Below are 22,719 nucleotides of genomic sequence, written 5' to 3'. Positions count from 1 at the left end.
GCATTGATAACTTTTTATCATGTGCATTATTTGGTGAATAGTGGACAGTAAAAATAAAAATAAATTCTAAAATTATAAATTTAATGAGGATTTGGTCGTTGTGGAAGGGTTGACCCAAGCTTTGACAACTGACAGCCGAGGTCCAGAACCAAATAGTCGGGGTTGATTATCTTATGTTGTTTCACATGACACCACTTCATCATCAAATGACGGCAGCAACTAAAAGTTGTAACTAAATAAAATTTTGAGCACTTTTACAAGTTAAATCTTTATTTAGGAACTGAAATTTAAAATTTAGAAAAATTCAAGGACTTAAAAATTAATTATTCCTTAAAATTGTGAACTTTAGATTCAAGAAGCTTGTGAAGATGCTACCTTGAATTGTGAGAGCATAAAAATAACTTTGAATTGAGAGGAATCAAAGTAAGATAATGGGGTTAGGTTGATATAAATAACTCATAGCAATTAAAGTTCAGCTGTGGAGAAGGCCTTTTATTAGTTTTATATAATTCATTCTTTTGATCCCTTACGTTAATAAGCTTTAATTCATTCAAAAAATGGCTAAATTAAACTTGAACAACAAATAGGTGTGCCAATGTAAAGAACCAATAATCGAAAATATACAGAATTGCAACCTTGAGAATGACAGAGGGAGATGCGTGGTAACCAATAATCAAGGTTTGAACAAAGAATTTAGGACGGTGGGGACGAGGGAGGCTGAAAACAGAGGCACGTGTTTATTAGAATCATTAGATTAAAATTAGATCAAAAGATAAGGATTGATGTAAGTCTCTTAGAATTTTACTACTCTAATTTGATTTTAATTGATTATGTTATTCTGTTAGGAGCAAAGTTGCATGAAATGATCTAGAGTTCAGAGATCCATAATTAATAATATTCAGTATTTCTGTTTGATCTATTCTAATTTCCCCATTTAACACATTAGTTCAGGTTCCTAGGTTCTGAATGACAAACCTTCATCTATGATTAAGTCAGGAATACATCTATCTTAACATTAGATGAGTCGTCAGAATATTAGCTCTTCACAATTATACTTGTTCAGACATCTGCCCGCTCTTAACACTCTTAAAATGATCATAACCAGTCATGTCATGAGTTCGTTAGAAATCCTGCATTCTATCCTCAGGCTATGTAACTTCAACATTTTCTTTGGGTTATATTTTGATTGATGAAAAGGAGTCAAATATAATACTTAGTTCCATTCTTTTTTTTTTAAAAAAAAAATCACTAAGTTCCATAGTTAGACTGATGAAAGGGCCATATTTGGATTGCATCAAAATGTTTTTAACTCGGTCATTAATAGTGCACTAAAAATTTTGGACACTAAAAAGGGTATTTATTTTATTAATAACTAGAGGATAGATCGTGCCTATGTAAATTTTAAATAATAAGTAAAACAATTAAAAAACAGAAGTTAAATACATTTAATAAAAAAAGTGATAGAATAAAAAAATAACAATGTAGATAAGTAGTAGAAAGTTACGTTAGGTGATAAGAAAATTTTCAAACTTTAAGAAGTAATTTTAAAGTAAAATTATCCAATGAAATGTGGATATCAAATGGGGATATTTTCTTTATTATCAGTATAGATTAATAATTAATAATTTAGATTATTATTATTATTATTATTATTATTATTATTATTATTATTATTATTATTATTATTATTATTATTATTTCTTAAAATAAAAGGCATGCATAGTTTGGAAATTGGAGTGATCTCCATATAATTTAAACATATGGGGTCAAATTATTTTGTTCTAATTATGACAAAATGGTGATGTTAGATTCATTCATTCAAAATCTGTGCCTGTATTTTTCTAAGTTTCTTTGATTCTTAAAAAATTGAAAATGAGGCCCTTATCAAAATGTTTAACTCAACAATGTCTTTGTCAAACTGAAATTTTAATTATGAGAGAAAGATACACATAAATTATTGATATAATACATGATAATATATATTTCATTACAAGCACGACGCTAATTAATAAAGCTAGTCTGCTTGAAACCATCCCAATTGACAGCGAAGAAATGTAAAGCAATCATAATGTTCAACTTATTGCCTTTTCCAAGCATTAACAAGCTTAGACATTGCAGTCATCCAAGAGGGCTAAGTGTCTTCAAGGGACTGAAATTTAAAAAAAATTAAAGAAAGAAAGAAAAGAAAACATAATGTTAGTTTTCAAAATGTGTAAATGAGAATAAATAAAAGGCATGAATAAACAACACATACAGTACTTAATGTAGGTATTTGGATATTTCATTTTTTATTCCATTTCTTTCATTGTTAAGCTTCTGAAAATATAAATGCTACTCCCCATAAAATACATATCATCTTTATTTGATTCATATTCTTGAAAGCTTATAAGAATAAAAGATATGGAGGAAATAGAGAGATAAAATATAGAGGATCTTTTCCCTTAATGTAGCTAACACTCTAACGGTAGATTCACACAACTTTTATCTTGTTTTTATTTTTCAAGATCTTGGTACACTAACTTCATCTACATTTTCAAGTATGCTTTCTTCGGACTTCAATATAAGTAAAAAAATAATTTAGCCTAAATAAAAGTAAATAATAATTAGTGTACCAAATATTTGGTGAAGGTTTAAAAAAACTCACTATACTTAATAATAATTTGATTAATGAATTGAATATAAACATAAATATTAGTACATATGATGTTCTACAATCACTTGTAAATTTTAACATTTTCTTTTATTTTTTATTGCTCACGAGAATTTTGTATTTTATTTAAATTATGAATGATTAGATACACTTACATCTCGTGGGAAACACGTATTCCATTCTTTCTCCACAGTCCAGTCCATTGCAATTATGCACAATAAGTGTAAATCTTTTTTCCCTATAGCAAATTGATGGGTAATACTTAAATGCATAATATTGACACATTAGGGGAGAGAGACACTCCAATTTTTTTTACATATTTTAAATAAATATAAAAATAAAGAAAAGGAAAAGATTTAGAAGTTAAAATAAAATAATTAACCATATGAGAATGATGGATAGTTATTAGGAAAGAGCAGGAGAAGTTTAAGAAGTGATTTAAAGATAAAGCTATTTAATGAAATGTGGATATCAAATAGAGATGTTTCCTTTATTATTAGCATAGATTAATAATTAATAATAATTTATTATTATTTCATAAAACAAAAGGCATGCATAATTTGGAAATTGGACTGATCTCCATATAATTTGAACATATGTATGTGGTCAAATTATTCTGTACTAATTATGATTATAAATTCATTCATTCAAAATATGCGCGTGCAATTTTCTAATTTCTTTTATTCTTAAAAAAAATTAAGAATGGACCCCTGTCAAAAATTTTAACTAAATAATGTGTTTGTCAAACCAAAATTTTGATTATGAGAAAGATGTACGTACGTAAATTAATGATATAATACATGATAAGTTATATTTCATTTCAATAGCACAACACTAATTAAACTAGAGTCTTTTTCAAATTATCAAAACATGGTATAAGTATCTCAATTGACAGTGAAGAAATCTAAAGCAATCATAATTTCCAACTAATTGCCTTTTCCAAGCATTAACAAGCTTAGACATTGGAGTTTTCCGATCCAAGAGGGCTAGTGTCTTCAAGGTACTGAAAAAAAAAAGGAAGGAAAGAAAGAAAATATAATCAGAATGTCAGTTTTCAAAATGTGTAACTGAAAATAAATAAAATTCTTATACATGTAAAAAAGAAATTTCTAGAAAATGAAGTAATCAGAATAATATCATCAAGTTAACGATAGAGTAAAATCTCTTATAAGAAAAACATTTATAATAATAATAGAGATCAACGATGTTTCAGGCTTATTATACATCAATAATGATAATTTTAATGATTATACAGTAACAATATAATTTTATATTATTAATTAATCTTAATATAACTTATTCAATATTTCTTCAAAATTTATTATACTAAAATAGTTAAAAATTATGAAATCTTACTGTCACAATTCCAAATTATAATATATATGGAATCTTTCATGTATATAAACTATATGAAAGCAAAAGAAACTATATATATATATATATATATATGAAAGGGCTGCAATATTATTACCTAGTTAAGCTTCAGCCATACACCTTTGACATTTTATTAGCAAATACTGCTACCTTGACATAAATATTGTCTGATAGATTGTTCAAGAACTTGAAATAGGCATGTCTCCAAGAACGCTTGAATAAGATTGAGCCAAACACCATCCAAAAGCTTATAACAAATCCAAATGTCATACTCATGTAAAATTCACGATTGAAAAGTGAAAATTCGTCATGTTGAACTTCAACATTTGGTTTTTGTGTAGGTCTCCCATCAATACAAAATTTCTCAAGTGGCTGTCCACAAAGATCAAGATTATCTTCATAACTCGAGGCATTGAAACTCTGTAACTGTGTGCTGGCTGGAATTTTTCCAGTTAGATGGTTATGTGACAAATCTAACACGCCGAGGCCATAAATTTGTGTAAGACTCGGAGGAATTGAACCAGCCAACTGGTTTCTTGACAAATCAAGAGATTCAAGTGATGTTAGCTTTCCAATTTTTGAGGGAATTTTCCCTATCAAATTGTTTCTTGATAAATTCAATGAAACCAATCCAAATAAATTCTCTATTTCCTGTGGAATTTCTCCAGAAAAGTGATTGCTTGAGAGATCAATGCTTTTTACAAGTAGTAACACTTTAGTTTTGAATATTCGTTCTGAACCTTTCCACATCAAGAGTGCATTCAAATCATATGTTTGGTTAACCCTTGTGTAAGTGGTATTGACCTGATATGAATGAAGTTGATAATCTCCTGAAGATGTTTTTCGAGTCATTGAAGTAAATTTTTTTATGCATTTAGGAATTTTCCCAGACATGTTATTTATTGAGAGATCCAAGAGTTGAATGTTACTTAGGTTACAAATTTGCAATGGTAAACTTCCATGGAAATTATTTCTTTCCAAACTTAAAAATTGCAACTCTTGTAATTCACTCCCAATCCAAGCAGGGATGAGCCCTGATAATTTGTTTTCTGCAATATCTAGCATTACTAGATTTGTGCAACTCCTCAAGGAGAAAGGTATCTCATCTGTTAAGTTGTTGTTTCTCAATAGCAATGCTTGAAGATGAAGAAGAGATCCCATGGATGTAGGTATTCTTCCTGAAAAATTATTGTGACTCAAGTCCAAATAAGATAATGACTTGAAATGGTTCCAACAGTCCGGAATTTTTCCAGAGAAACGATTATTTGAAAGGTCTAATTGGTACAAAGTTTCAACTGTACCATTTGCACATAAAAATGAAAGAGAATCTGAGAATTTATTTTTGGATAAATCAAGAAACAGGAAACCTCGAAGAAATGGTGGAATAGGGCCATCAAATTGATTTGATCCAAGAATTAGGGAATGGTAAAGATTCTTTAGTGGAAAATTTGGAATTATACCATGGAGATTATTGTGTGAAATATTCATTGAAATGGATTCTCGAAATGTTAATTTAGCCCAAAACCACTTTGGAACCATATCTTCTATTCCAGAATTTGAAATGTCAATATCCCCAAATTGATTTTGTGTCTCCAACCATTTGGGAAATACTGGACCTAGTTTGCAAGATCGCAATCCTATGTGGCTCAACTGAAACGGTGGAACCCAATTTGGACTAAATGTCAAGGCCAATAAAGAGTTGTCAGATAACTCCAAGAAGTCTAACTTAGACATGTTAGCGAAATGATAGTCAGTGAGCACACCCTTTAAGGAATTTGATTGCAAATCTAGTTCCTCAAGTTGAGGTGGAAATTTAATATCTTTAGGAATCTCTCCATTTAGCTTGTTTCCAGAAAGATATAATTCTCTTAAAGATGAGAATATTGAGAGGTCGGGTAGTGTACCATTGATTTGATTCTTGCCTAGATATAATCGTTCCAATGAATATCTAGCACATCCAGACAAGTGATGGATTATCATTGGAAACTCTTCACTCAAGCTATTATAAGACATGTCCAATGAGCGCAAAGCACATGCATTCCCAAATGATTTTGGAATTCCACCTTCCAAAATGTTTGAAGTGATTGACAAAGACTCCAACAGAGGTGGCAATTTGGTACTATCTAGAATTTTCCCATTTAATTGATTTTCTGAAAGATCCAATCTTTTCAAGGCAGAAAATATTGAAAGGTCAGGAAGCGTACCGTTGATTTGATTTCCTCTTAAGTTCAATTCTTGAAGCGAGAATCTGGCACACCCAGACAGCCACTGGAGTATCGTTGATGACGTGAAGCTGTTCCAGGTAAGATCAAGGATGGAAAGGGAACTAGAAAAATTGAATTTAGAGGGCTTCAATGAAAGGATAAAATGATCGGAAAGGCTACAATGAATTAAACTCAGTTCTCTAAGTTTTGGTAGCTTGGCAATCATTGGGAGGAAGCTATGAGAAGTGTTGAGATTAGATATGGAGTCCAAGGAAAGATGGGTTAAAGAAATGAGATTAGACAGCCAACGATCTCCATCGTCAATTTTGAGAGCACCACCATAATATGATCGGCCTCCAAGATAAAGCTTCAGCAAATTTGGAAGGTTCCCAAGTCGGGACGGTACACTTCCTCCTCCAAGATAAAGCTTCAGCAAATTTGAAAGGTTCCCAAGTCGGGACGGTACACTTCCTCCTCCAAGATAAAGCTTCAGCAAATTTGAAAGGTTCCCAAGTCGGGACGGTACACTTCCTCCAAGATAAAGCTTCTGCAAATTTGAAAGGTTCCCAAGTTGGGACGGTATACTTCCTTCAAAATAATTGTAGCTGAGATCAAGATGCTGCAACTTGGAGAGATTTCCAATTTGAGAGGGTATATTTCCTTCCAAAGTATTCCAACTGAGATAAAGATGCCGCAACTCAGAGAGATTTCCAATTTGAGAGGGTATATTTCCTTCAAATCTATTTCTGCTGAGATCAAGACGCTGCAACTGGGAGAGATTTCCAATTTGAGAGGGTATATTTCCTTCAAAATAATTGAAGCTGAGATCAAGACGCTGCAACTGGGAGAGATTTCCAAGTTGAGGTGGGATTGAACCCTCCAGATAATAATTCCCAGAAAGATTTAAGTATTTCAAATGAGAAAGAGAGCCTAACTGAGTTGGAATTTTTCCTTCAAAACCAGAATCTGACAGATCTAAATAGTTTAATTGTTGCAACTCCATTAACGACTTGGGGATCTCTCCTCTGAGGTATAAACTGTGAAGGTCGAGCATTAGAATATGGTCAGTGAGGTTGCTGCAGCGAATCCCTTCCCACCGGCAGCAATCAGCAGTGGTCCAAGAAGAGAGCATGCCATAGTCATCCACAAGTGCAGCCTTGAATAAGAGGAGTGCTTCCCTCTCCCTCTCAATGCACATTATTTCCTCTTCAGCACAAACAACCTGCAACATCATCATCATCATCATCAAACACACCATTAATATTATTATGGCTTCTATGAATTTGAAACTATCTGGATTCATGGTTGGCATTTTGGTGGTTATCATCACAAAGAAAAAGTGATTGAACAAATATACTCAATATTGGAATTAGACTGATACTGCTGAGTTTAGCACTGCCAATAGCCACATATATAATATTCAAAAGATTTCGAACGTTTGGTTGAGATCTACTGTTTGCCAACGTGTTACATGTTGTGATAAGTTTGGTTTTTTTTTTATATAATATATTTTTTGTCTATAAAAAAAGTGTTCAAAAGTGACAAGACTGACAAAATATGAAAAACATGATCGACGACTTCAAAAATAAATAAATAAATACACGAAACACGACTTTCAATTGTGAATACGAAAGTAAAAAAGCTGTTTGCCTACGTCTGCTTGAATACCTTAATAATTATTTAAATTTGGCTTTCATAAAAAAAATTGTCGGAAAGAATAGTATAATCAATCCTTTTATATGTAGAATCAATAAGTAGCTTTTTTTTGTTCTGTTATAAAATAGTTATTTGAATGTAAATATTCTAAAGCAAAGCAGACTAAAATAGAAGCTGGCAAAATTTTGTCATGACCCTAATTAAATCAATTTATCTTATAGATTAGACAACAAAAATCATTTTTAGGATATTTAATTTTTAAAATGTTGTAATATACGAATCAAATAAAAAATATCTATTCAACAAAATTTATGAAATTAGTTAAAAAAAAATACATATACAAACACACGCTATGATGGGTTCGGCATCCAACTAATGATTTCCAATCAGACCTTTCACAGATCCATGTATTAAAATATTAAAATATTTTATGAGAATGATTCTATTCTTTTGTTAAAAGTATATTACAAACCACTTAAGTAGTCTGATTCTTTCCCATATTTAGCTTGATTTTCCTTTTAAAAACAATATTAATTTCTTTTCAAGCAGAACACTTGAAAAGGTTGTTTATATCTTCGTACTACGTTGCAGTCATCGACAATCATGTATAGGTTTCAATACACACAAATACTCTACAAATTCAAAAGTTTCCTTTTTATCCACAAAGTTGCCAAAACAGAATTATGTTTCATATGTTATAGAAAAAGAAGGAGTAAATAGACACTTTGGTATGTAACTTTTGATCCTTTATGCAAATTAGTCTGATAGCAGAAAGCTCGATTCGAGACCAGCATCTCCAAAGGAAGAAGAAAAGAGATCTTAGCATAAGTCCTTTAGTCTTGTTAGTTATTAGTTACAAGCAGTTAGCGTTTTCGGTTTTTCTGGTATAACAACCAGCTTTTGCATTACCTTCTTTCTCTTCCTTTGTATAAATACTTTTCACGTAAGCTACGAAATCACGTAAGCTACGAAATATTCATGCAGTCATTTGATCACTCACGTGTGTAAACAGCGTCACCTTCTCTCTCTCTCTCCTTTATGGGCATTAAATGTTTTCACATGGTATCAGAGCTCTTTTCATAAAGAGCTCTGGTGCGCATTCATAACCAAGCTTTATTTCTTCTTTCTCTTCACGTTGTTCACTATGAACGAATCAACACCAAATATTGAGAGTTACCTCTATCTCCATCCAAGCGAGAATCAAGCAGTAGCTCTTGTATCACCAGTTTTAGATTCAAGCAACTATCACTCATGGAGCAGGTCCATGGTCACAGCACTAAGCGCCAAGAACAAAGTAGAGTTTATAAATGGGAACGCACCAGAACCTCTGAGAACTGATAGAACTTACAATGCGTGGAGTCGCTGCAATAATATGGTAGTGTCGTGGATAGTGCATTCAGTATCGGTCGCGATCAGGCAGAGCATCTTGTGGATGAACAGAGCTGAAGAAATATGGAATGACCTGAAGTCACGATATGCGCAAGGAGACCTCTTGAGAATCTCTGATCTTCAACAAGAAGCTTCTTCAATGAAACAAGGAACCCTTTCCGTCACGGAGTACTTCACTAAGCTTCGTATCATATGGGATGAAATTGAGAACTTCAGACCTGACCCCACTTGTTCCTGCACCATCAAGTGTACATGCTTAGTCCTTACCATCATTGCTCAACGGAAATTAGAAGACCGAGCCATGCAATTCCTATGAGGATTAAACGAGCAGTACAACAATGTGAGATCCCACGTGTTGCTCATGGAACCCATGCCCACCATACCAAAGATCTTCTCCTATGTAGCCCAACAAGAACGACAGCTATCAGGTATCAATTCCTTTTCAAATCTCAGTCTTGAATCAAAAGAAAATATTTCCATTAATGCCGTGAAGGTTACCTGTGAATTCTGCGGACGAATTGGTCACACCGAAAGTGTTTGTTACAAGAAACATGGGGTACCCACAAGCTATAAAGGAAGAAGCAAAACCTACAACAGAAACGGGAAAACGTGTACCCATTGTGGGAAAATAGGACACACCATTGATGTGTGTTATAAGAAGCACGGCTACCCCCCAGGATACAAGTTTGGCAACAACAAAGTAGTAAATAACATCATGGAAGGAAAAGCTGCGAGTGATCAAATGCAACGACAAGAGTCTCATGATTTGGTTCATTTTTCACCTGAGCAGTATCAAGCTTTGCTCGCCTTAATACAGCAGCCATCTTCAGGAAGCTCAATCCCTACTCAACCCCAGGTTGCATCCATATCCTCATGCTCCACTAACACCTCACCAGGTATGATTCTTTCTCTCAAAACCACAGACTCTACCTCCTGGATATTAGATTCAGGAGCCACTGACCACGTCTCATCTTCTTTGGCCAACTTTCACTCATATCATCAAGTTAATCCCATTATGGTTAAGTTACCAAATGGACACGAAGTTCATGCTACCCACTCAGGAACAGTACACCTCACCTCTTCCATTATATTGAACGATGTTCTATACATACCTTCTTTTAGCTTTAATCTCATATCCATATCCAAACTTATTTCCACAAACAGCTATGAATTAATCTTCTCCTCTAATACTTGTGTTTTGCAGGATACCAACACCAAAGCAAAGATTGGTACAGTTGAAGTAAGTCATGGGCTTTACCAGTTCACCATAAAACCATCACACTCACGAACCATATGCTCCACCATTATCCACCCAAAATGTAATGTCATCCCTATAGATTTATGGCATTTTCGTATGGGTCATCCCTCTATAGAAAGACTGCAAGTCATGCAAGCTTATTACCCTTCTTTGCATAATAACAATAAGAATTTTGTATGTAATACGTGTCACTATGCAAAGCATAAACGATCATCTTTTTCATCAAGCACTTCACATGCATTAAGCATTTTTGATCTCATACATATAGATATATGGGGACCCTGTTCAAAAGTTTCTATGCATGGGCATCATTATTTTTTAACCATTGTGGACGATCATTCTCACTTTACATGGGTTTATCTAATGAAAACAAAAGCTGAGACTCGAGAACTCATTATCACCTTCGTTACATATGTTCAAACGCAATTTAATAAAACCATTAAAATCATACGTAGTGATAATGGTGCTGAGTTTCTTATGAATGATTTTTATGCTCAAAGGGGAATCATACATCAAACTACTTGTATAGAGACCCCTGAGCAAAACGGCATCGTTGAACGAAAGCACCAACACCTCTTGCATGTTACTCGATCTCTATTATTTCAAGCAAATATTCCTCTTAATTTTTGGTGTTTTGCATTACTTCATGCAACATATTTGATTAACCGCATCCCTACTCCTTTCCTCCATAACAAATCCCCCTATGAACAGCTATATACACGTCCCTGTGATATCTCGAACCTTCGGGTTTTTGGTTGCCTATGCTACATAAGCACTCTCAAATCTCACAGACAAAAGCTCGACCACTGTGCCCACCCATGCATTTTTATAGGATTCAAACCAAACACCAAAGGGTACTTAGTATATGATCTCCATTCCCATAGCATAACCACATCCCGTAACGTTGTCTTCTATGAAGATCACTTTCCTCTCTTCCCAGATACTCCAGAATCATCCCCCTCTTCTACTTCTATATCACCTCTCTCATTTTCCAATAATCCCGACAGCCTTGAACACCCCACTCCACCCAATGACAATCTCTCCTCCCCACATATGCCTTCCCCTTCTCTACGACGTTCCACGAGACTAAAAAAGGCACCCACTTATCTCCAAGATTATCACCATGCACTCACTTCACAAGTTGATACCAATACGCATGGAGTTAGGTATCCTCTACACTCTGTTCTATCCTACTCTAGGCTTTCACCTTCCCATAAACACTTCGTGATGTCAATCTCGATACACACTGAACCTAAATCTTATAATGAGGCTTCCCAATTTGACTGTTGGATTAAGGCTATGCAGACAGAAATACAAGCTCTGCAACAAAATCAAACATGGACCCTTACACCACTACCACCACACAAGACAGCCATCGAGTGTCGTTGGGTCTATAAGATCAAATATAAAGCAGATGGTACTGTTGAACGATACAAGGCACGTCTCGTACCAAAGGATACACACAACTCGAAGGATTGGATTTTCTTGATACATTTTCTCCCGTGGCTAAGCTCACCACTGTGAGAATGCTTCTTGCTCTTGCTGCCCTTCACAATTGGCATCTCCGGCAACTCGACGTCAATAACGCATTTTTTCACGGCGACCTTGACGAAGAGGTATACATGACTCTTCCCCCAGGTCTCCATGTGCATGATCGCAATCTAGTTTGCCGCCTTCAACGTTCATTATATGGTTTGAAACAAGCTAGCCGTCAATGGTTCACACGGCTCTCTTCTTTCCTCATCTCTCATGACTTCCGCCAATCTGCAACAGACCATTCTCTTTTTCTCCACTTCAATAACAGTGATATCACTGCCGTTCTCGTTTACGTTGATGACATAATCATAGCAGGTAACAATCTCGACACCATCACGCATATCACAAACCTTCTTGATATAGCTTTCAGCATCAAGGACCTTGGCACCTTGAAGTTCTTTCTCGGTCTTGAAGTTGCTCGCAATAACAAGGGCATTCACTTATCTCAACGTAAGTACGTCTTGGATATATTATCCAACTCAGGCATGCTTGCCTCACGACCCGCTTCAACTCCCATGGACTACTCCACCCGATTAACAGCCTCGCTAGGCACCCCTCTATCAGAAGCGTCTTCCTCCTCATATCGCCGGTTGATTGGTAGACTCATTTATCTCACCAACACTCGTCCTGATATCACTCATGCTGTTCAACAACTCAGCCAATATATGGCTCACCCTACTTCAGCTCACTCACAAGCAGCATTCCGTGTCTTGTGATACCTCAAAGGCTCACCGGGTTCAAGCATCTTTCTCGCTGCCAACGGCCCTCTGCAACTTAAGGCTTTCAATGACTCCGATTGGGCCGGTTGCCGCGATACAAGGCGTTCTATCACGGGCTTCTCGGTATATCTCGGCTCATCCCTTATCTCTTGGCGTTCGAAGAAACAACCTACTGTTTCGAGAAGCTCCTCAGAAGCGGAATATCGAGCCTTGGCATCTTCAACGTGTGAGCTTCAGTGGCTCACGTACCTTCTGCAAGACTTTCGGGTCTCCTTCATTCAGCCGGCAACGCTGTACTGTGATAATAAGTCCGCCATTCAAATAGCTTGTAACCCCGTCTTCCACGAACGGACCAAACATATAGAAATTGACTATCATATCGTGCGTGATAAGGTGAATCAAGGTTGCCTCAAACTGCTTCCTATCTCCTCGCAACTGCAGCTAGCTGACATTTTTACGAAGCCACTCTCCCCCTCTTTGTTTCAAGGTCTCTGTTCCAAGCTGGGAATGTTGAATATTCATTTCCAGCTTGAGGGGGGCTCTTAGCATAAGTCCGTTAGTCTTGTTAGTTATTAGTTACAAGCAGTTAGCATTTTCGGTTTTTCTGGTATAACAACCAGCTTTTGCATTACCTTCTTTCTCTTCCTTTGTATAAATACTTTTCACGTAAGCTACGAAATATTCATGCAGTCATTTGATCACTCACGTGTGTAAACAGCGTCACCTTCTCTCTCTCTCTCTCTCCTTTATGGGCATTAAATGTTTTCACAAGAGAAGAAGACACAGAAGGAAAGGAAGCTTGTATTTTGTTCATATCTCATCATTTTACAATTGCTTTATTTATATTAGTTTCCTAATAACAGAATTTGTCCCTCAAGGTATATTTTCTAAATCATTGGCTAATTCCATTTATGGTTATGGTGTCCCTGTTGCCACCAATCTGCAATTGTGCATTTCATTTGGCCCATCCTGGTCAGCTTCCTTTCTCACAATAAGCTTCATATGTAATCTATGAGGTAAGAGGGCCTGCCTTGTGGTGACCCTCTTGGATTTTCCTGCGAACTGTACCTCTGTGTGTCCTGTGAATGCACCCCTGTTTCATGCTCTTTGTCTCCTGCTGCTGTATGCTTTGGTATTATAATTCATATTTTTGCATCCGTTATGCAAATAAGTGTCTATCGTTAAAATCTAACTTCCACTGTTAAAATAATAGCCTCCCTATCTTTGTCCTCCCTCACTTCAATTCAATAATAAGGTGCAGGGTGAACGGCAAGGGGGCGGCACGGGTGGCGGAGAATGGTGACTACGTGGCGGTGAGGGAGCTGAAGGAGGTCAAGAAGGTGTTTTGGATTGAGACCAAGAGAGTGTGGGACATTGCGATGCCCATCGTTTTCAACATATGGTGTCAGTTCGGTGTCAACTCCGTCACCAGCATGTTCGTTGGACACCTCGGCCACATTCAGCTCTCTGCTATCTCTCTCATTAACTCCGTCATTGACACTTTTGCCTTTGGTTTCATGGTTAGTGCCTTTGTATTGCTTTTTAGATGTTGTTCTGATTAGAATTTAAGTTTATTTTGATAATTACATTATAAGTGTTTACATTAAAGGCCAGCTTCGGATCTCAAGATGAAAATTCAATTCTGTTCCGAGAACAGCTTGAAAAATTTCCATATAAGTTTCTTCCTTGTTTTAATCTTATGGACTTTACTTGGTTCTAGCTAAATACAAAGGGGGTTCCTTTGTTCTCACAGTCCCTAATTGAATTTTCCTTCATCTTACTAGATTTTTTGAATTTTAATGATTTTAATTTTCTTAAAATCATAATTCATAAGCAAGATCAAGAGAATCTAACTCGGTTGATTGAATAATGTGCTTGAGTTGTTGTGAATTCCCTAGTACGTAACTGAGTTCAATTTCTACAGATAAAAGAAAAAAATCATAAGCAAGAACGAAGCCTTGTGCTGTGTATTTCTCAGAGGATATTGCAGGAAAGCTTGCTTAGAGAATAGAAACCAACTGGTTTCACTAGTATAAAGTGAAGGGAGTACACTTTAATGATATACGATATATAACTATTAATTAAAAAATGGCCAATTAAGATTTGAGCTAATTTTAGAATTTGTCATACATGTATTTGATTTCATTACCATTTTAAAATGTTACATAGGTATGTAGTTTGTGAGTGTATTTGCATGTCTTCATTTTAAAGAAGACAAATTCAATAGGGAAGCTGTAGAAATTGTAATTGTTAGTTGCCTGTTGTTTTTTTAAAAGAAACACAAAATCTAACGATACTCTATAAAAACTGTAGCTTGGGATCGATGGGGAGTGCAACTGAGACACTCTGTGGACAAGATTTCGAAGCTGGGCAGGTTAATATGCTTGGTGTTTATATGCAACGCTCATGGGTGATATTATCCCTGACCAGTATCTTGCTCTTGCCTATATACATTTTTTGCCGCTACAATTTTGAAGCTTCTTGGTCAACAGGAAGATATAGCTGATCCTGCAGGGAGTTTCTCCATTTTAGTAATTCCACAATTTCTTTCACTTCCCTTCAATTTTCCAACGCAAAAGTTCCTTCAAGCTCAGAGCAAGGTTAACGTTATTGGATGGACTGGGTTGGTGGCTTTAATTCTGCACATTGGGATACTCTGGTTCTTAATTTATGTGTTAGATTTTGGCTTAGATGGTGCAACTTTGGCATTTGATATCACGAGTTGGGGATCACAGTGGCTCAACTTGTTTATGTTGTGATCTGGTATAAGGATGGATGGAATGGATTGTCATGGCTGGCTTTAAGGATATTTGAGCCTTTGTTAGGCTCTCCCAAGGGACCGAGAATGCCGATAAATGAAAAATCAGAAATCAAAATATCTATTTACTCGAAAAAAAAGCATAAAACAATAATAATTTGACTGTCCAATGCTAACTATTTGTTGTGTGTAACAATACTTTGATTTCGTTCTTACATTTATAATATTTTTATTTTATTTTTCAGTTTTTTTAATTTCCAAAATGTTTTTTTAATTTTTCAACCTGATTATTTTTATTTGTTGGCTTTTTTAATTACTCATTTTTCTGATTTGCGTAACTTGTCTTTTTAATTATGTTTAATTGTAAATTAGACTAAAACCTAATCTAGGCCCCTTAGTCCCGAGCATATAAGTATAACTGTGTAATACTCAAACAAAATTTTATCATCTTACATATATTTATAGAAAAGATAGATAATAGCATGAAAAATACATGTAATCTCTAAAAAAAATTATTAATCTTTTATTCATAGTTAATTTTTTATTCATAATTAAATATCAAACGCAACATATTGCTGATTGTGATACTTATATTACTTTATATCATCATTGGTTAGCAACTACTACTATAAGATAATATTAATAAAAGAAAATTACCAAGTATATGAATTCAAACTAGTTTACCTCACGTCCTCACACGTCATTGAACTCTTAAACTTTTTTGTAATTGTTTGGTGATGATGCAAAATTAAAATCTTCCAGCCGTAATGCAAATTTTAATATAAAATTTGTTACCGTTACCGACTTAAAAATTAAAATACACATTTTTTAGGACATTATATAACCAAACTTTAAGGGGAATTAAAGATTCTTCCATGTTTAGACATAATCTCATTTATGGTGTAAAAGTAATATAATATGAAATTCCTGTTTACATGGATGAACGAAAATAAAAAGGCTTAGTAGTAATAGTAGTAGTAAGTTTTATTCATAAAACACGAAACGCAGCATAGGGGTAGAGTGTGCCCCAGTTTGTAGGGCAAGCCATGCAGAAACATGGCAGTGACAGTGGACTGAGCAATTTTCAAAGCTTGCCACTGCAACACTGCTATACGTTTCCTAGATTACGCGAACTAACCAATCAGAACACGAGTATGGTTCAGGCAACATGCTTGTGGGGGCTAAGTCTAACACAACAAAACAAAGGCAACTAAGTAAGGAAGCATCGGAATCATCGTCCTTATTACGTTGCTGCCACCTTAGGTAGGGTTCCTCTTTGACATAATAACATAGTCAATCAAAAAGGCAACCAAAGTGCTTTTGTCCTTTTTTAGTTTCAGAAGATTAAAATCTCTCAAACAATAAACTCCTAAATCCAAGAGATGGAATTAAATATATCAAAACAAAATACTCTCACTAGAAGTTCATTTTTCCCTGGATAAATAATTAAGAATTACCCAACTGAGTCAGTGCTCCACCACAACATCACTCTCTCTCTCTCTCTAACAAGTTTTTTGGTTCATCCAAAAAGTCAGCGCCATCCTTTGTGCCTCTAATCTCACCCTCTGTCTCAGTCTTAATTTGCTCTCTACCAGTTGTCTCCATCGGGCATAACAGAAACTGAAGCACCACCAATTACAACTGAGATTTCTTCTGCAAGAATTTCTAGATATATATACCCGCAAACCAATTATTCTCTCTGAAAAATGACTCATGAGGATTGGGATCTCTTTGCCTTAGTTAGAAGTTGCAAAGCTGCTACCTTTACTGCCACCACAAACACAGAAACCCCACCCACCACCACCCCCAACACTACCTCTTGCTTGGATTTGAGCCAAGAAAATGGCTCATTATTCTCTTTTCCCAGTCTTGTGCAACCAACAACAAATGGGTTCCAAGAGCTTCAACATCAACAATTAGTAATAAACTTCAACCCCACCAACACCACCAGCACCACTACTAGCACTAGCACTATCACTAGTGATCTTGGCATCAATCCCAACTCCACTTTGTCTGAGGTTGTGGGATTCATTGGACAACAGCAAGGTTACCACCACCATCTCCTTCCTGCTCCCACAAATCACACCTCCATTGGAACACCCACCACTACTGGTTTTGACAGATTCCAACACCACCAACAACAGCAACTCCAAAGCCCAGAACAAAACCAACCACCCCCTCAAGCACCCCAAACAAGTCCCATCCTTTCACCAACCACACAACCGCAAACACCCAGATCAAGAAAAAGGTAAATAATCACTTCAATTCCCATTTACAAACACACTTTAATCAACTCATTACATTAACAAAAAAAAAAAAAAAACTCGAACTTTTTCCGATACATAAAACCCCAAAACATAAAATCACTACATTTTACATCAATTTCCATTTTTTTCTACAGAAAAAGCCAACAGAAGAAAATGGTGTGCCATGTAACCGCAGACAACCTGTCATCAGACTTGTGGGCATGGCGAAAATATGGACAAAAACCCATCAAAGGCTCTCCATATCCAAGGTAAATAAATAAACCAAACACACACACACATATATATGCAAAACATTCTCTCATAGTCTCATCACCTTCACAGTAACATATCCATAACATTACACTTTTGAATTTCACTCTCATCACGAGAAATTCATTCAGCATACTAAATCCACAACATTACTTTGAACTGTTATTCTATAGGAACTATTACAGATGCAGTAGCTGCAAAGGCTGCGTCGCGAGAAAGCAAGTAGAACGAAGCACCACCGAACCCAACACGTTCATCGTGACCTACACCGGCGACCACAAACACGCGAAACCTGTTCACCGGAACTCCCTCGCGGGAAGCACCAGAACCAAGCCATCCACGACCCGTTTATCCGAACCCAATGAATCCGTGTCTTGCCCAAAAAAAGAAAACGCATGTTCTTCAAATTCCGAGCTTTCTCCAATGTTGTCAGTTTCTGACACGCTGGAAAACGAGGAAACGGTCTCGGCCAGCGAACCCGATTGCCCTGACATGGAAATTGAGCCCTCTGATAACGACGACGTTTTGATACCTAACACGGGTGCCATGTCCGACGCTGTTCTCTTGGGCTTGACCAATGTTGAACGCGACGGCGTTTCGACGTCAGAAAAACACTTCCGGGTCGAGACAGTCTTATCCGGAACCCGACCCGATTTCCAACCCGGTTTAGATTCTTCAGCTCTTCGCCGCACAAAACTCGCCGACCTTCATGATGATTGTAATTTGTAAGTTCTATTTTTCTTTTATAGATATAATTATAGTTTTAGTTTCTAATTACAGTATGTATAAATATTAATGTTTATATTCTATTTTTATTATTAGACCCCAACCTTATATTAATGAGATAATGATATTTTTTTAAATATAAATTATCATATATAATAAATTTATTCAATTTTATAATAATTATCTAAAAATATATTTATCTTAATATTCTAATAGTTGATAGTGCATAGAAATTAAATTAAATTAAATGCAATCTTTATTACATTAATTATTTAATAAATTTTTAAGTATCTATCATATATATTTGATAGTAGGAATTCATTTCTATTATGGTATGTCGTTCGATACTAAAATAGCGTTTCTCAAAAAAATCATTATCGACATGGCACCAAGTACAATGCCAAAAGTACCAAATTTATTAGCCATGCAATATAAAGTTTGAGGGGCTGTAAATTTTATTTATAGTATATTTTCTTATAAGTGACACTGATAAATAAAATAATTAATTTATTACTATATTTATATTTTTAATAGAGAAAAAAAAAAGTCATGCTTAGAAGAAAATGTAAGAATTATTTTATAAAAAAAACTTTTGAAAATGTATATGAAATCTCAAATTTTGGAATACACAAGTGGGGTGTGTCATGTGGACGTGGACCAAATGGAAAGAAAGTTTCAGAATCTTCCCGTCTCCGGCTGTGATGCCTTTATCACGAGATAGAAACTCTGATTTTATTTTATTGTTTATTTTTGTTTTATGTAGTATTTAATTTGTCTCTTACCCTACTAGTAGTTGACATTTTTTATTCTTAGGAGGATGAGCAGGTCAACTATATTTATTGTGTGTTTTCATTATTTCAATTATTGAGCAAATAATTAAATTAATGTCGCCATTTAATGTGGGAAAAGAAACATCTATATTCATGGATTTAGTATTGTTTTGGGCAAGTAATTAATTGGGGCTGAGTGATACACGAAGGTGTGGTTGTTTAATGGTCATTGTAGTATGATGTAAAATGGGTGATGCATGTTGTTTAAATCTAAAACTTTTGTAATGTGGTCAAATTGTCAAACTAATTTAAAAGGGGAATCTGATCTAGGAGTGATCTGGCGTTGGAGTTTGAAGTGGTCTTACAAAGTCATGTTTTGGCAATTGAATTCAACTGTGCTGGTTGGTTATTGGCGTCTGTTTCTTATATACTTTAAACGAAAACTATTAAAGGATTTTTTATAAGATATTTTCATTCACGCAATATTTTGTATTATAAAAAATACATTTGATCAATCCAGATAATGCATAAAGACTATCATGCCAAACTAAGATGGAAGCATGTGCATAAAGAAGCAGTTTTATATGGTTATAAAACAAGCTGGGAAGCTTTCAAATGATTCATGCTGTGATCTACTAGTACTTGAGCTTAAGAAAGACAAACGACACTGCATCCTCTCACATGGACGCACTACATCAATTATGAAGCATTCCAGCATATGTTAAAAACACTTGACTATTCCACGTTAATTAATATCTTTTCAAAACAACCAATTAAGTTTTTTTTTTTATATAATCATAACAACATTGATGTGAAATAATTAGTAACTTTACAACTACTACTATTGATTAAGTTTGAATAAAAAAGGGGTTGGAAATAAGATTAGTTTAATTTAAAACTAAAATATGATGTTGCAAAATGATAGTTAGGTGTGTAAGCATCATTACATAAAAACAAAAACGTGAAAACTCAAACTTTTTCCCGTACATAAAACAATACATTTTACACCAAATTTATTTATTTTCTATAAAAAAGCCAAGAGAAGAAAAATATGTCATGTAACCCAAACAACCTCTTAGTCATGAACTTGTGGGCATGGCAAAAATATGGAGAAAACCCAATCAAAGGCTCTCCATGTCCAAGGTAAATAAATAACTAAACACATACATATGCAAATTCTCTCTTCACCTTGGCAATATGATATCCACAACGTTACGCTTTGAAACACTCTCTCATCACAAGAAATTCATATCGGTACTGAATTGATTTGTGACCAAGAGTCTAAGCATCGTTACTTCATAGAAACCATTACAAATGTAGGAGTTGCAAACGTAATGCCACGAGAAAGCAAGTAGAGAAAAGCAAGCTGGAAAACAAGGCAACAATCGTCGACGATGAACACAACGGCCCACACTATTACTATCTGAAAACGATGACGATGTTTTGATACCCAGCATGGGTGCAATGTCAAATGTTGTTCTCAAGGGATTAACCGATTTAAAATAGATCTATTTTCAAACCCTGTGTAGGCTCTTCAAACAGATCAACTCTTTTGTTGCAAAAATTATCAATCCCCTCTTGCTAATAGTAATAGTCTCATTTTTTCTATAAATATAAATATAGTTCTAGTTTTAAATTATATATACTTTTTGTAAATATATTTAAATTTATATGTGTGTATATTAAATTTGATATTGAAAATCTCAAGTAAGAAATAAGGTTAAATAATTCTATGGAAAATAATTAGACAATTATCTTCTTGTTCATGTTTAATCAACCTTTTTTATACTTGAGGTATGTTAAAGAACCTTTTTATATTACTCTCACAACTTTAGGGTCCATTTAGGGTGATTGTGAGTTTTTGATTTTGGTTTTCATTTTTAAATGTAATTTTCAAAAACAAAATATGTTTGAGAAAAATAAAGCTAAAATGATTTTTAAATCATTTTTAAAACATTTTTACTTATTTTTAAAACAAAAAAAAATTATGAATTTTATTTTTGGTTCAAAAAACATACATTGTCACCACCAAAATTATCAAACTCGAGAGTTTACTAAACTTATGAGAGTTTCATAGACTTGTAAAAATTAACGAGTTAACTCAAGAGTTTGATAATTATAACCACCGTCATCACCACCAATACCACCTCCATTATCGCCACCACCACACCACCAACATCATCATCATTGTGTGTGATGAAAAAAAAAAGAAAAAGAATTATGTGTAAGCATAGATAATTATTGTGGCTATTTTTTAATGACAAAACCTTAAGCATGAAGAAAATATTGAAATCAAGGTAGTTATTGAGATAGTCTAGCTTAGTTCATTAAGTAAGGTGCATGAATTATTATAAATCTCTTGTTACCTACCTATCTTTGATTCTTATAGATAAAAAAAAAATAAAGCAATTCATTTGAAAAATAAAATCAAAATGGTGTTAGAGCATAAGCAAAATGTCACTATCATGAATAATTATTAAATCAAATAATGGAGAAATTATTACTCATAACAAGTTCCGTAGTAAATTAAGGGAAAAAAAATTAAGAATATATATATATATGTCTTACTTGTTAGTTAATGTTGTCACAACTTTGACTAAAAGATAAAACAGAGTATAAATAGAAGAAGATCCTTAACTTATATTATCCTTTTAATAGAAAGGAGTAGATTCAAGAAAAATAATAAATTCCAATAAAAAAATATAAGGACATGAATAAACAAACACATACAATTCTTAATGTAGGTGTTTGGATCATCTATATTTCTTTTTTATCCATTTCTTTCATTGTTAAGCTTTTGAAAATATAAATGTTACTCCCCATAAAATACATATCATCTTCATTTGATTTATATTCCCCAAAGCTTATAAGAATGAAAGAAATGGAGGAAATAGAAAATAAAAGAAAATATAGAGGATCCATTTCCTTAATGTGGCTAGCACTCTAATCTTAGATTCACACTATTTTTCAAGATCTTGCCACACTAACTCTATCTACATTTTCAAGTGTATGTCACAATGTTTTACAAAGCAACCACAAAACCTTTTAAACTAGTTTTGACAACTCAATTAAATACTTTATGGAATTGTCAAGGAGCAGGTCATTAATACTTAGCTCAAATTTAATATGTAAATTGTTATAAGCACAAATTTTGATGCACTCA

The 22,719-nt window shown here is 34.4% G+C and overlaps 2 protein-coding genes across 7 annotated transcripts in view; one reads left to right on the top strand and one right to left on the bottom strand.

Annotated features, from left to right (window-relative positions):
• Positions 1–1,909: 1,909 nt before the first annotated feature.
• Positions 1,910–22,719, bottom strand: part of LOC114391197 (receptor-like protein EIX1) — a 53,117-nt gene continuing 32,307 nt past the window's right edge. For 2 of the 6 annotated variants that reach the window (XM_028352229.1, XM_028352230.1), the window contains exon 3: positions 3,428–3,653. Coding sequence is in view for 3 of the 6 variants with exons in the window: in XM_028352226.1 (XP_028208027.1) it covers positions 4,133–7,555 (3,423 nt within the window). In the remaining 3 variants the exon portion in view is untranslated. Of the gene's footprint in view, positions 2,150–3,427; positions 3,654–4,121; positions 7,623–22,719 lie in introns of those variants that run through there. The other 4 variants (XR_003662075.1, XM_028352228.1, XM_028352231.1 and 1 more) reach the window with 4 other exon arrangements.
• LOC114391199 (probable WRKY transcription factor 27) lies at positions 16,943–18,898 on the top strand. Its single transcript, XM_028352236.1, has 3 exons — positions 16,943–17,792; positions 17,946–18,059; positions 18,234–18,898. The coding sequence occupies exons 1-3, from the start codon at positions 17,251–17,253 to the stop codon at positions 18,787–18,789; spliced, it is 1,212 nt and encodes a 403-aa protein (XP_028208037.1). The 5' UTR covers positions 16,943–17,250; the 3' UTR covers positions 18,790–18,898.

The sequence above is a fragment of the Glycine soja genome, chromosome 16 (assembly GCF_004193775.1).
Source record: "Glycine soja cultivar W05 chromosome 16, ASM419377v2, whole genome shotgun sequence".
Classification (NCBI taxonomy): Eukaryota; Viridiplantae; Streptophyta; class Magnoliopsida; order Fabales; family Fabaceae; genus Glycine; species Glycine soja.
Note: the sequence above shows the minus strand (reverse complement) of the source record. Positions and strands in the feature narration are given on the sequence as shown.

Excerpts from the sequence above, each read along its gene's own strand:
- LOC114391199 (XM_028352236.1), top strand. The coding sequence starts at position 17,251 with ATGACTCATGAGGATTGGGATCTCTTTGCCTTAGTTAGAAGTTGCAAA. Across the intron at positions 17,793-17,945 it reads ACACCCAGATCAAGAAAAAG|AAAAAGCCAACAGAAGAAAA; the intron begins GTAAATAATCAC and ends TTTTTTCTACAG. Across the intron at positions 18,060-18,233 it reads AAAGGCTCTCCATATCCAAG|GAACTATTACAGATGCAGTA; the intron begins GTAAATAAATAA and ends GTTATTCTATAG.